Below are 12,500 nucleotides of genomic sequence, written 5' to 3'. Positions count from 1 at the left end.
CTCGAGCACCAATATGCCCTAAAGACCCGTATGAGCTACACCTGTAATTTATATCAGCACCATGGACAGAGCTCATCTGCACATTCACCCAGTGTATATACTATATATATCTATATAATGTTCTTCCTCTACACCCCCCCCCCCCCCCCCCCCCCCCAATTTTTGCACATGTCGAGGAGCGTGTCAGGCTACATTTCACTGTGTGTTATACTTGTATAACTATGCATGTGACAAATAAAGAACCTTGAACCTTGAACCACCTCTGAGAGACGAAGAAGCGGAGGCTACATATATACAGATGCTAGGCATAAAATTATCATCAAAAGAATATCATCAAAAAGTTGATTTACTTCACAAATTCCATTCAAAAAGTGAAAGTCGTATAATGTGTACATTCATTACACACAGACTGACATATTTCAAGTGTTTATTTCTTTTAATTTTGATGATTATAACTGACAACTAATGAAAAATTCAGTATCTCAGAAAATTAGAATTTTGAGAAAAGGTTCAATATTGAATCAGATAATTAACTCAAAACACTTGCAAAGGCCTTTAAATTGTCTCTCAGTGTAGTTCTGTAGAGTACACAATCACGGGGAAGACGCTTGACCTGGCAGTTGTCCAAAAGACGACCATTGACACCTTGCAAGAGGGCAAGACACAAAAGGTCATTGGCTGTTCACAGAGCTCTGTGTCAAAGCACATTACTAGAGAGGCGAAGGGAAGGAAAAGATGTGGTAGAAAAAAAGCATACAAGCAATAGGGATAACCACTCCCTGGAGAGGATTGTGAAAAAACCCATTCATTTCATTACTTGTCAGTTATAATAATCAAAATTGAAATACATAAATACTCGAAATATATCAGTCTGTGTGGACTGAATGTATTCATTATACAACTTTCACTTTTTGAATGGAATTTGTGAAGTAAATCAACTTTTCAATGATATTCTAATTTTATGACCAGCACCTGTATGCATACGTCTCACATATATTAAACCTTACCTGCCTTCTTAGGTGAGGACGACACCAGAAAACCCCCAGATGGATGAATCTACATTCCTCTAACAATCCTTGCATGAAGCCTAAAAATGTTCTTGAGAAAATGTACTAGTTTCATCAATCCAGTATTGGGACACTATGAAATGAATGAACTATGAAATTAACTTCAGCTGTGACAAAATATATCTAATAATATATTTAACTATAATATATATCTCATTAAAACAATGAGCTAAAATGCAACAACAATGGAGAGGAATTGTCTTTACTTTTAGATACATCCCATTACTACTCTATAGAGCTTATATTGATCTTCATGAAGATGAAAGTCAGAAACATGATGGAAGAAAGAAATCATCAGAACACCTTTGTCTGGGGAACAATCAGACAAGAGATGCGTTCTTACCTCTAGGCATTTATTAAATATCAAAACACATTAAATTACAATTTACAACTGACCTTATCTTTTAAAACAGATCTGGATGCCATTTATAAAAGTCATGTGAACAGTTCTGAAATCCTAACAAACTCCTGTTGACTTATAGGCGAAAGAGTTCATCAGCTGTCTCATCAGTAGTCTTCAAGCTGAGTGTGAAGCCCTGAGAAAAGTTGTGGCACAACAGATTCACAGGAAATCAGCCAGCACCATTAAAGCGAGAGGAATTTAAAAAAAAGTGTAAAATCCAGTGTGCAAAGTACAAAAAGAGTGACAGGACTGCATGACTTCAGTCCAATCAAGATAAGCAAACAGGTTAAAACATTCATATATGGCACACATTTGGATAAATATTAAATCTTGATTTATTATTCTTTTTGTTTAAAATGTATTAAAATGTCTTTTGTGACCTGCAGGAGTCCAGTTAGAGCTTAAAGTGGCTCATGAGACTTCCATATTAAAGTTTTCCATGACAGTAGTGGTCAGCAGGTCTACACCATGTACCGAGGAAACACATATCTTCTGTTTTGTCATTTAAAAACAAACAAACAAACAAACAAACAAACAAACAAAAAAACAAACAAAAAAACTGTGCTGATGGAAATAATCTGAGTAACTTGAGATGAGACGCCTTGCTTTGTGAACTGTTAGTGGTTTGGGACTTCAGTGCTGACGGTAAACTGAGCAGAAGCAACATGAAGCATCAAAACAAGCATCTCAGACATTAAAAAGATAATTAAGGCAACTCTTTCAGTCCCTCCTCTGTGATTGTTAAAATGTCTTAAAGTGTTTGATAAAAGTGGCGTTAGTTTTCAGAGGAAGTCGCTCCTTCCGCTTGAGGTCTGTAATGTCACTTTTTACTAAGGCCCAAGTTCGATCAGCTGATCTGAGCTGGAGCCTCAGCACCTGTCCAATCAGGCTCTGGTGTCCTTGTAACTTGGCAGCCTGAGGCTCCCAAGGTCAAACGTAACCTCACCCATTGAATGTGTCCTGGGTTTACAGTAGCAGTGGTGTGTGCTCTCCCACCGGCTCAGTGCGCATGGTGAGCTGCCGCACTCGTGCCAGGAGGCGGCTGGGCAGAGAGGGGAAGTGGTGGCTCGGGTCCAGGACGTTAGTTTTACGCCGCTCGCGTTCTTGCTGCCACATGAGGTACGGGCTGGGCGGGAAGAACGGCCGGGAGCGCTCGCGGTAGAGTTGCAGTACGATGCCGCACACGCTGAGCACCACCCACACTGTGATCATGACGTAATCTGGTCAAAAGGAAACCAGAGAGTTTTAGTTGAAGGCCAGTAACTCAACTTTGCCAGCTTTGCTGAGCTCTTGACATTCACTCGTGTACTCACCGATGGTTTGAAACGGCACGTCAGTGAACACTGCACTGAAGGTGTTGTTGAGCAAGCGCTTGAGGATATTCAGGGTGATGTAAGAGAGGCTTGTGTAAATGTAGGCGTTGACAGCCAGAACCACAGCGTAAGCGCCAACGATCCCACATGTGGTGATGTTTCCCTGAAACACACACATGATTTTTACTGTTTGAGCTATGAAGGCTTGCAAAATCAATGCTGCACTCTGTGTGTTGTAATTGTGCTTTGGACCGTGCCATTTCTCCAAAAATAGTGAATTTATCTTGTGAGCACACTTGTTCGATCATTTTGGGCTGTGTAACTTAAATTATTATTATTATTGTACTTTATTGAGCCCCGTGGGGAAATTGCTCTCTGCATTTAACCCATTCACTCAGTGAAGCAGTTATATAAAACTGAAATTATTATTCTAGCCAGGCAGCAATGCAGCAATGCAGCAAAGTGCGAAGTTGATTGAAACAGGACATGAATGATGAATGAAATAATGATGGATTAAGCACCATTAGACCCTTACAGTCTCTGGTACCTGCTGTTGACCTAAATGTCATTCTTGACATGACCACCAGGTGACGCTAAAAACCTTTAAACACCTCCAGCTTCTGAAGCGTTAAATCAGTTACCTCTCTGGGCCAACGCACGAAAAAGAGTGGAACGATGAGCGTGACGCAGCAGAACGTCACCCAGAAAACAGCGTCGGATTTCCTGAACACATCGATGTCTCCTGCAGAAAGACCACGACACACAGAAACTTATGGAACATGAAGCGTTTAACAATAAGCTGTAGCTTTTTCTCACGGTACTGAAGAGTCAACGACACACAACAAAAGCCAGATTTATTCCGTACCTAATGGAGTGAAGAGGACAACGGAGGCGAGGAGGAAGCCGAGCATCAGGCCGACCACAATCACGACCACGGCCACGACTGAACCGAAACGCCACCATATCATGACCAGGATGATCCCGCCCACCACGCCGAGCACAGCCGACAGGGTCAGACGGACTGCACAGAGAAAGACACAGACAGCAGTGAAAAGCATGAAATGCTGCACATCATGTGAAAGTACTGAAAGCCTAGAATCCCCCCCCGACTTACTGTCATAGTCCAGCTCTGTGGTCCTCGTGATGAGGATGAAGAACAAAAAGGCTGCAAAGCTGAATCCCATGCAAAACAGCTCTGTGGGGTTCAGGAGAGGTGGAAACAGGGCCCAAGAAACAAAAGTCAGAGGGAGGAGAGAGAAGAAGAACCACACATAAGATAACAGCAATTCATTGTCTTCACATTTCACACAAACATTGTTAAAGCTACTGAAATTCCAGCTCCTGGGACGTCATGAAGCCTCGTGCTCCGGAATAACAAATTCTCCTCAGACCGAGGAGACATACTGTGTCTGTCATTATCAGATTAATTAGAAGCACTGGCAGCAGGGGCCGATCACAGTGATGGGTTCAGTTTGGAACAAATGCATTTGTTCGTGACAGGCCAGGGAGACCACATGAGAGGCACGCCACTGCTAAAACCCACCGACTGAAGAGTGAAGGGCTGAGAAGATGTTGCAGCAGCTCTGTGTGCAATTGAGGCTTTTTCTTTGTTTAGTTTCTATGATGAAGTTATCTTTTTTTTTTTTAAAAACAGCTTCTGACCCCATAATTCTCTCTGCTGACCATGTAACGACCCGTGATGGGAGGCTCTTGTTTATAAAATAAACAACTGGCAGAGAGCTTCAGAATCTAGAGAGGAAGCTTTAAAGGCTTAAGACTAAAGAGTGGCTGAAACCTGAAGTTTCATCAGCTACAAAGATGACGATGTGGACCGATCGATACCAATAAAGTTACTGACACAAATCAACAAAAAAATCTGACTCACGCTGGATTAGTATCCTGCATTCAGAGCTATATACTCACAAATGTCCTGACTGTAGTAGTATTAATACTACACAGACTGACCATCATGCACTGGGATACTGTAGCACCAAAGCCACACAAAACAAGAACTAACTACTCACCACATTTAAAGAACCGATGCCCAAAGAAGCAGACAAACAGCCCTGCCAAGCCAGTGATGGTGAAGAAGATTTTTGTAGATATCTTCCCTGAAAAATCATTTACAAACCGCAGTTAAAATAAATCAGTCATTTATACAGTCAGAAATCCGTGCTTCAATAGCATCGAGTTTTCGACAGAGCTCAGAAGCTCACCTAGAGTTTGGCAGCTGTCTAGAGTGGAATTGAAGCTGCAGGCGTAGGTGTGGGCGGGCACGTAAGAGGCCGAGGTGTTCAACAGCGGGTCTCTAACGATCACAGAGTAGATTATGCCCTGACCGGGGATGGAGTTGAAAACCATCGAGCTCACATCTGTCGATTCCAGCGTCATGACCTGCGGGGAGACACAGAGAGGAAAAGGCAGGAGACTTGTAAACACGCAGCTCCGGCACATTCGACTGCTAATCTTCGGCATCCGCTGCGTTCACGTTGCATACCCGTTTGCCGTTCTCCATCATGCCCTGCTTGTCGGCCACGGCCTGAAAGCCGGTGAACAGGCTGCGCTCTGACAGGTCATTCTCAGGCAGGAAGTACTGGTAGATGTCGTACTGCAGCCGCCAGCGCGTGTCGGCTCCTGTGGATTGGCTGCAGGCTGGAGGAGCTCCATCTCTGACGGACAAGAGCAACATACATTTATCTTTGGATCACCACAATTTTGTTTTCATTTTTTCAGAGTATTACATTTTTTCAAAACCTGTAGCACAGCTAAGACCTGAATCTTAGCTTAGAGGGAGTGGTCACCAGGCCGACTGATCACATGATATAATAACACATAACTCCAGTTAGACATGTCAGACAAGAAGAGTTTCTAACGCATCACTAAACCAACCTTTAGTGTTTAAAGTTAAACCACTCTAGCAACTATATCAAAACCATTTACCATGTTACATGCGTGATGCTTGAAATATAAAAAAAACCAACAAAACAAAAACAAAAAAAGTGTGACACTGTCTAACAAACATATTATCTACAAGCAAATAAGATGCATGTTTTCCCCCGAAACCTTTCACATTAAAATTTGAATAGAGTCTCCACAGACCAAACAGGAAATGACTGTGTGTAAGTGAGCAAAACCATTTCAGGACAACTCTGTGGCACTGATATACAAAGCAAAGCGTGAGAAGGTGAGGCTGTGTGTGTGTGTGTGTGTGTGTGTGTGTGTGTGTGTGTGTGTGTGTGTGTGTGTGTGTGTGTGTGTGTGTGTGTGAGTGAGAGAGAGAGAGCACGAGATCATTTCAAAGAAAACAAACGGAGGTGGTTTGACGATAGCGCGCGGCAAATGTGATCTCTGTACAGAGCCGCTGATGCCTGTGGCTCAACAGGCTGAACAGGAAGTGAAGAAAACAGTAAGAGTCGGTGTCATGTGCTACCTCTCATATCCCAGGTTGGCAGGTGCAAAACGGATCGTGGTCTCATAGAGATTGTAGTGGATGTAGATGTTTGGGTCAATTTCCAGGTCAAACTCCATATTGCACGCTCCTGGAACTGGATCTGACACAGAACACATTCACTGTTAGACGCTGGACTGGACGTGGTGGGCCAATAGGAGGAAGGCTGAGAGTCATTCTGCTATGTCAACATGACTTATTAAAATAGGTTTCAACACCCAGTGGAGGTAAACCAAATCAGTGCGAATACAAGCTCGTGGTCGGCTCAGGTTTCCTCCAGTGACAATCACACTGTGCTGACATGGTTTGTTTTAGTTAATGTCCAAAGTTTTTGCTTTCTTCTCCTTTTACTTTCCTGTTCTGTGCTTCTCAGGCAACATTCAAAGACAGTGAAACAAGTCAGAAGAGAAGCACACTGGTGTATTTTGTACTGGAGGACAGTTCAAGTGTTACCGGTGCTGGAGTAGGAGAGGATGACCCCGGTCCCTGCCACAGTGTTGCCATCAGGAGAGGACAGGAACAAGGTGAGGGACGTTTGGTCCCGCCGGAGAGCCGACACGAGCCCCGAGTCCACCGCAGTCAGGGAGAGGCCCAGGCCCGGCATCTGATCCGAACAGAGATATCAATTAGTAAGCAGATAATATGCAGAGGCACATGCTGTGCTGTTTAGAAAACATAGAAGTGCTCCCATTCATGGTCTGACCTCATGATGGTGCTTGAGGAAAAATTCACCAAGCATTCAACTTCATGGTGGTTATAGATGAGCGACTGTGGATTACCAAAGCCATCAGGCCCTCATCTCTGAGGACCATGAAACATTTCCATGCAAACGTGGGTGAGATAGTTCTGTCTTGACCAAAATGATGTACAGTCTGATCTCAAACTAAGGTGGTGACGATCCCCTGCCAGTTTAACCTACATAAACACTTTCTCCTCTGAACGTCTCAACACACTTGGTTCTTTGTTTGGTGGATTAGTGTGAACTTGCCAGCGATTATGATTCACTGCAGACTCAGGTCCTAACAAAGTTAAACACCTTAAATGCTGGTGTCTGTCTCCAAAACAAGAGGAAAGAAAATATTACTCAACTTGTGCTATGAAAAAAAAAAGGACATACATTCCAATAATAGAGCTCCTAAGAAGAATGACAAACATTTTATTTTAAGAGTCAGATCTTTAGGCCTAGGAAGCACCGCTACAGTAAAAAAAAAAAAAAACTTCCTTCTGCTCTGATTTCTAGTTGGTACAATGGCTCTGTTCTGTGACTTTCACACTCTTCTGTCAGAGCAGTAAGACCTCCTGTAGAAAACAGAGCAGGCATCAAAGAAAGCAGATATGAGACTGATTGAATCAGCATTAAAACATGTGTCGGGGTGGGCGTGGTCTGCAAAGCAGCTTGCAGATGTCCTGTAGTTTTAGGATAGAGCTACGTTTGTGAACAATACAACAGCTACTTCATTTGGAAATGAAAGCTGCTTGTGATTGAAGAGATTGCTGACATGAAGAAAACTCCCTTTCTCTCCTTTAACTTTGCATTAAATTGACTTCTTACTGTAAATGTTTTTTTGTTGTTAAAATGTCATTAATTTGAATTTCACTGCCTTTGAGAGCAGGACGAATCAAACACAGGCGTGTGCTACATGGTATACCACATCCTGACCTGGTGAGCGCTGCGTTCACATGAACAAGCTGGTTTAGCGTTAGAGAATATGTTGTATCAAAGCAAAAAATACATTATCGCACGGGTTAGAGCGCGACATTATACGTGCTTCAGCACTGAGCCAGCAGAGTCTAATGAAAACCGAGAGACTTTACATTATCTGTACTGTGTTTCACGTGGAAAGATTTTTGCTTGTGACAGACAACAAATGGAAAAAGCTCATACTCAGGCAATGATCTGAATTACTATTGTGTGACAGGCCTGGCGGCATAGAAGATCTGCGCCCCCATGACATGGCTCTCAGTCCCACTGCTGTATAATAACCGCATTGTATCACCATCTCTTGTGGACACAGACGCTGCTGGAGTATGTAGAGATTCTCAAGACAGCACAGGCTCAACTTCAGTTGTGTCATCAGCCGCAGAGGTGGGGTCGCTTCAAACCCAACTATCACAAGTGAGTTAAAGTTTCAACACTTAAGTCACCAACAGGAAGTGGGTAAAACAGTGATATAATTAAGTGTAGGTTTGGTTTATGAAAGCATTTCCTTTAAAAATGATTAGTTTATCTGTTTTTATGCTTCTAATTGAAATAGTCAGTCACCAAAAACACTGACAGCTGATAAACAACGACAAATATAAATCAGGATCTTGTGGTTATCATGTCAAACAAGCCAGAGTTATAAAAAGGAAGAAAAAAAAGGAAACTGACAAAAGAGATAAGAATATAAAGGAAACTGATGTGCACAATCTGCATATTCACTTTTCATTAAGCTTTATCTGATGCTGTGTAAAAGCACACTTCCTGTTTTGTTCTTTCTAAATTTCTCTGTGCTTGTTTTTGGTGATTGCTGGTGATCTTTAAACTTGAGACATGTCTTAATGATAAGGCGAGTCTTCAATCACATGGATTTGTTTTTCTGGCCCTTTCCACTGTTGCCACCACCAGAAACGTAAATAAGGAAAGTTAAGCTAAACTACTTTCCATGCTCCTGTGTGCTGCATGGACCCAAACGGCGCTGTCTCCTCAGACTTCTGGGACTGACGCCAGAAGTTTTTCCCCCTGAGGAACGCCCCGTCTGCCACTCATGACCAGAGGACTGTAGATCAGCTGACTGCGGGTTCTCTCAGAGGGTCAGACGACCTCACTCACAAAGCCTCATTCATTAGCCAGATGTAGAACTAACTGCCCGTGATGCACTATGAAATATGCCTCTGAGTTTATTTCCGTTTATATTTTAGCTGTGTCATGTGACCACACTTCTGAAGGATCACCCAATTTAGATTACACATCTGATTTGCTGATGTAACAGAAAACATCCCCTCTTTAACTCTTTGTAAAATGCACTTCACACACACACAGATCGAGAAAGAGCTATCACGTTTATTTCTGGGTTTGCTTATTGTGACAGTTCAGGTGGAAAGGTGGCCGGGGCTCCGAACAAGCCGAACGGAAGCGTGACGAATTGGTACAAACCGTACGGAGTGGAGAAGGCAGTTTTTTCCTTGGACTCGGCAGACAAGGGAATCTGCCAGCAGCCCTTGGTTAAATCCAGTGTCGTGAAAAAACGGGCCGTGCCCAACCAGTCCAGGAGCCCGTCGACCCGGGCATGGGATAAGCATCAAAGCGTGACACTTCAGTAGGGGTGGGTTTTAATAATCGATTCATTGATTAAAATCGATTCTGGCTTGGATAACGTGATATCGATTCATTAAAATCCTGAATCGATTTTTTTATATAAATGTATTTTGCCCAAAATTCCAGAATCTCAGGTGAAACGTCACAAAATTTTGACAACCACCAAACAGCTAAAACAGTAAATGAGAGCAGATACACGGCTTCTGCACAAAGACGTAAACACACAGCGCGGAGCCGCGGATCAGAATCAGTGAGATGTCGCCTTTCTCACCGACGGCACGGACACGGTCGGGGCTGAAAGCCGACAGCTCGCTGATTCTGATGTTTCGGCGGGTCCACGCTTTGTGTTTACGCCCTTTTTGCGCCGATTCTAAAGCTGTTAGTTTTATCTCTCTCCAAACAATATTGACTGAACCAGCAGCAAAAGAAGATCCAAACTACGCTTCACATACACATCGTCATGAATTCCCTCTGACTTTTGCTGTTTTGCTTCCACCACAATAAAAATCACACTTCATGCACAGCTCTCTCTCTCTCTCTCTCTCTCAGTGTACTTCAAGAACAGTTTCCTGTCTATCCCTGAAATCTGTGCTTGCTTGTTACGCACAAGACTACTATTATTTACAGGCTGTCGGCCGATGTTTTTTTTCCTTTTACTTACTTCCGAAAAGAAAACCTAATTTCTGCCGTTCAATAGGCTTCTGAACAAATTTAAACTTTTTAAAATTATGCAAAATGCAAAACACTTAGCGTGTCTCTAATAAAACCGCTGTAACTTCAGAGGTAATGTTCATATGTTTATTAATGGTTTTCTTTTGTTTTTGATCTACTGCAGAATATTTTTATAAAATCCAGGCCAGGAAAACCACCTTCATGTTTTTCTGTGTTTTATCTTCAGCTACTTTGACACAAAGGCATCTGCTGTGATGCTCACACCTTTGATAAAGTCTTGCGTGTGTCAGCTTCCTTTTTATAGATACAAAAATATGTAAATGTACTGATCTGAATTATAATATTTCTGACTGTCTGAGGCAAAATTTCCCAGATTCAAATCGAATTGAATCGAATCGATTCTAGAAATCAGTGACGATACCCAGCCCTACACTTCAGTCACCTTGCGATAGTCGACACAGAACCGTATAGACCCATCCTTCTTCACCACAAGAACTATGGGGCTAACCCAGACGCTGTGCGACTCTTCTATCACTTCCATTTTCAGCATTTCAGCCAATTCCCTCTGAACAATTTGTCGTTTATGCTCAGGAAGCCTGTAGGGCCTTGAACGCACTGTCATGCCAGGCTGAGTTTCAAAATGATGATCAATGAGAAAACAATATTTTCACGGACCAGCCTTTAAGGTGTCGCGGATAAATACAACAAAATAAAATGATAAGACCAAGACAAAAACTGTGGTATTATATATAATAATAAATGCGAATTCACTGTGTGATTGTGTAACTTTATTAGCAGCGTCCTCCTGAAATGCGCCAACAAAATTGAGTGTAACATCCTCCTCTCTGCCCCTTAATGCTCTCTGGTCGTTATGGTAACGCGTAAATATTTCTTTCAAAATCAGACGCACAACTACAACACGGGAAAAGACCCAGGGAGACCGAGTTGACGATAAAAACCCTGAAAACCATAAATTTCACACCTGAGCCTGAACTCTCATGGCCCAGCACCAAATGACTCACAGCCCGGGGGTCCCCAACCCCCGGGCTGCGAGTCATTTGGTCCGTGGCCCGCAGGTTGGGGACCGCTGGCTTAAAGAAACAGTTAAACAAACATGGAAACTGTACTTTAGCTGCCTTCACTAATTGTCATGACACGTTTCTGGATTCACAAAGGCCTGAGGACAGACCAATGACAGCTCAGCCAGCTGGTTACTAAAATCACTGTAAACTTCTTGTTTGCCACTCACATCCATCTAAATGAACTAATATTTACACACTAAAATAAACAAATAACCACTATTACAATTTGTTGTATTTGTTAGTTTCAATGTTGTGTCCTAAATATATGCCAAATGTGAAGTATTAACACAATATATCTACACAGTTTTACTGAAGAATGTGGCTGAGTAAGAAATGGCAGCCTCAAAAGCTTTAAAAACGATAGTGACAAAGCAAATCATATTAAATTGAATCAAATTAATATTTTTACAGCCATTTACAAAAAAACAGTTTTGATCTTGACAGCTTATCTCTGCTCGAATAGCAGCCGTGCAGGGAAATAATGGTACCCGCCATGAAGCTAAAGTTTAAACTTCAAAGTGTTCAGAAAAACATAACCATGTGACCTACGTGGCATCATCAGTGTGCTGCTGGCTTTCTGTTGAACAAGCAGGTTCATCACTGTACGGTTATTGCAATATTCGAATTTCAAATTTGTCTACTTGCCTACTGACAAAGTGATATTGGTGGCGTTGGTGCGTTTTTAATGGAGGAACAAAACAAAACAAAAAAGTTAAGCCTTTAAAAGGTGATGTCCCTGTGGGTACAGCCAACCTTTATATACAGTCTATTACTGATAACACCAGTTCTTTTTCATTTAATTAAGTAATATTTCAACAGCAGTTCTACTTGAGGGCACACTTTCACTGCTCTTTCCACCTCTTCACACCAGAGGTTAACATCTCAGCATTTCCTCACCCTTGTGTAGGAGATTGTTGCGTTTCGATGCTGCGTGTGGAACTGCAGAGTGATGAAAGCGACCTCTGATGGGATCGTGGACACCACCGCCTGCACCGTCTCATTCTGCGAGATGCTCACGTTCTGGAACCTCCCCGGCAGGAAAATCACCCGGTCTGAGCAAGAAAGGGGAAAGTGTGATTTATGTATTCTGTAAGTCAGGATTTTTGGTTCTCTTTTAGTCACATCACTCACCACCCGGCCTGCTCGCCAAATTTATCTCACTCACTCCAAAAATTAAAATAAAGTCTTCTGACACAGTGGTGGAGAGGCACAAGTTG

The 12,500-nt window shown here is 42.5% G+C and overlaps 1 protein-coding gene across 1 annotated transcript in view; it reads right to left on the bottom strand.

Annotated features, from left to right (window-relative positions):
* Positions 1-1,423: 1,423 nt before the first annotated feature.
* Positions 1,424-12,500, bottom strand: part of tm7sf3 (transmembrane 7 superfamily member 3) — a 14,736-nt gene continuing 3,659 nt past the window's right edge. Inside the window, exons 2-12 of the mRNA XM_085375758.1 lie at positions 12,181-12,335; positions 6,685-6,835; positions 6,214-6,334; positions 5,281-5,452; positions 5,000-5,177; positions 4,808-4,894; positions 3,898-3,978; positions 3,649-3,804; positions 3,425-3,525; positions 2,784-2,946; positions 1,424-2,690 (exon numbers count right to left, since the gene is read on the bottom strand). Of these exons, the coding sequence (XP_085231884.1) occupies positions 2,437-2,690; positions 2,784-2,946; positions 3,425-3,525; positions 3,649-3,804; positions 3,898-3,978; positions 4,808-4,894; positions 5,000-5,177; positions 5,281-5,452; positions 6,214-6,334; positions 6,685-6,835; positions 12,181-12,335 (1,619 nt within the window). The 3' untranslated portion in view covers positions 1,424-2,436. The remainder of the gene's footprint in view (positions 2,691-2,783; positions 2,947-3,424; positions 3,526-3,648; positions 3,805-3,897; positions 3,979-4,807; positions 4,895-4,999; positions 5,178-5,280; positions 5,453-6,213; positions 6,335-6,684; positions 6,836-12,180; positions 12,336-12,500) is intronic.

Source organism: Diplotaxodon limnothrissa, linkage group LG17 (assembly GCF_057381915.1).
Source record: "Diplotaxodon limnothrissa isolate DT_005_m linkage group LG17, D_limnothrissa_male_GT1.1, whole genome shotgun sequence".
In the NCBI taxonomy this organism is placed as follows: domain Eukaryota; kingdom Metazoa; phylum Chordata; class Actinopteri; order Cichliformes; family Cichlidae; genus Diplotaxodon; species Diplotaxodon limnothrissa.
The sequence above is the reverse complement of the archived record's forward strand: the minus strand, read 5'-3'. Positions and strand labels throughout refer to the sequence as shown.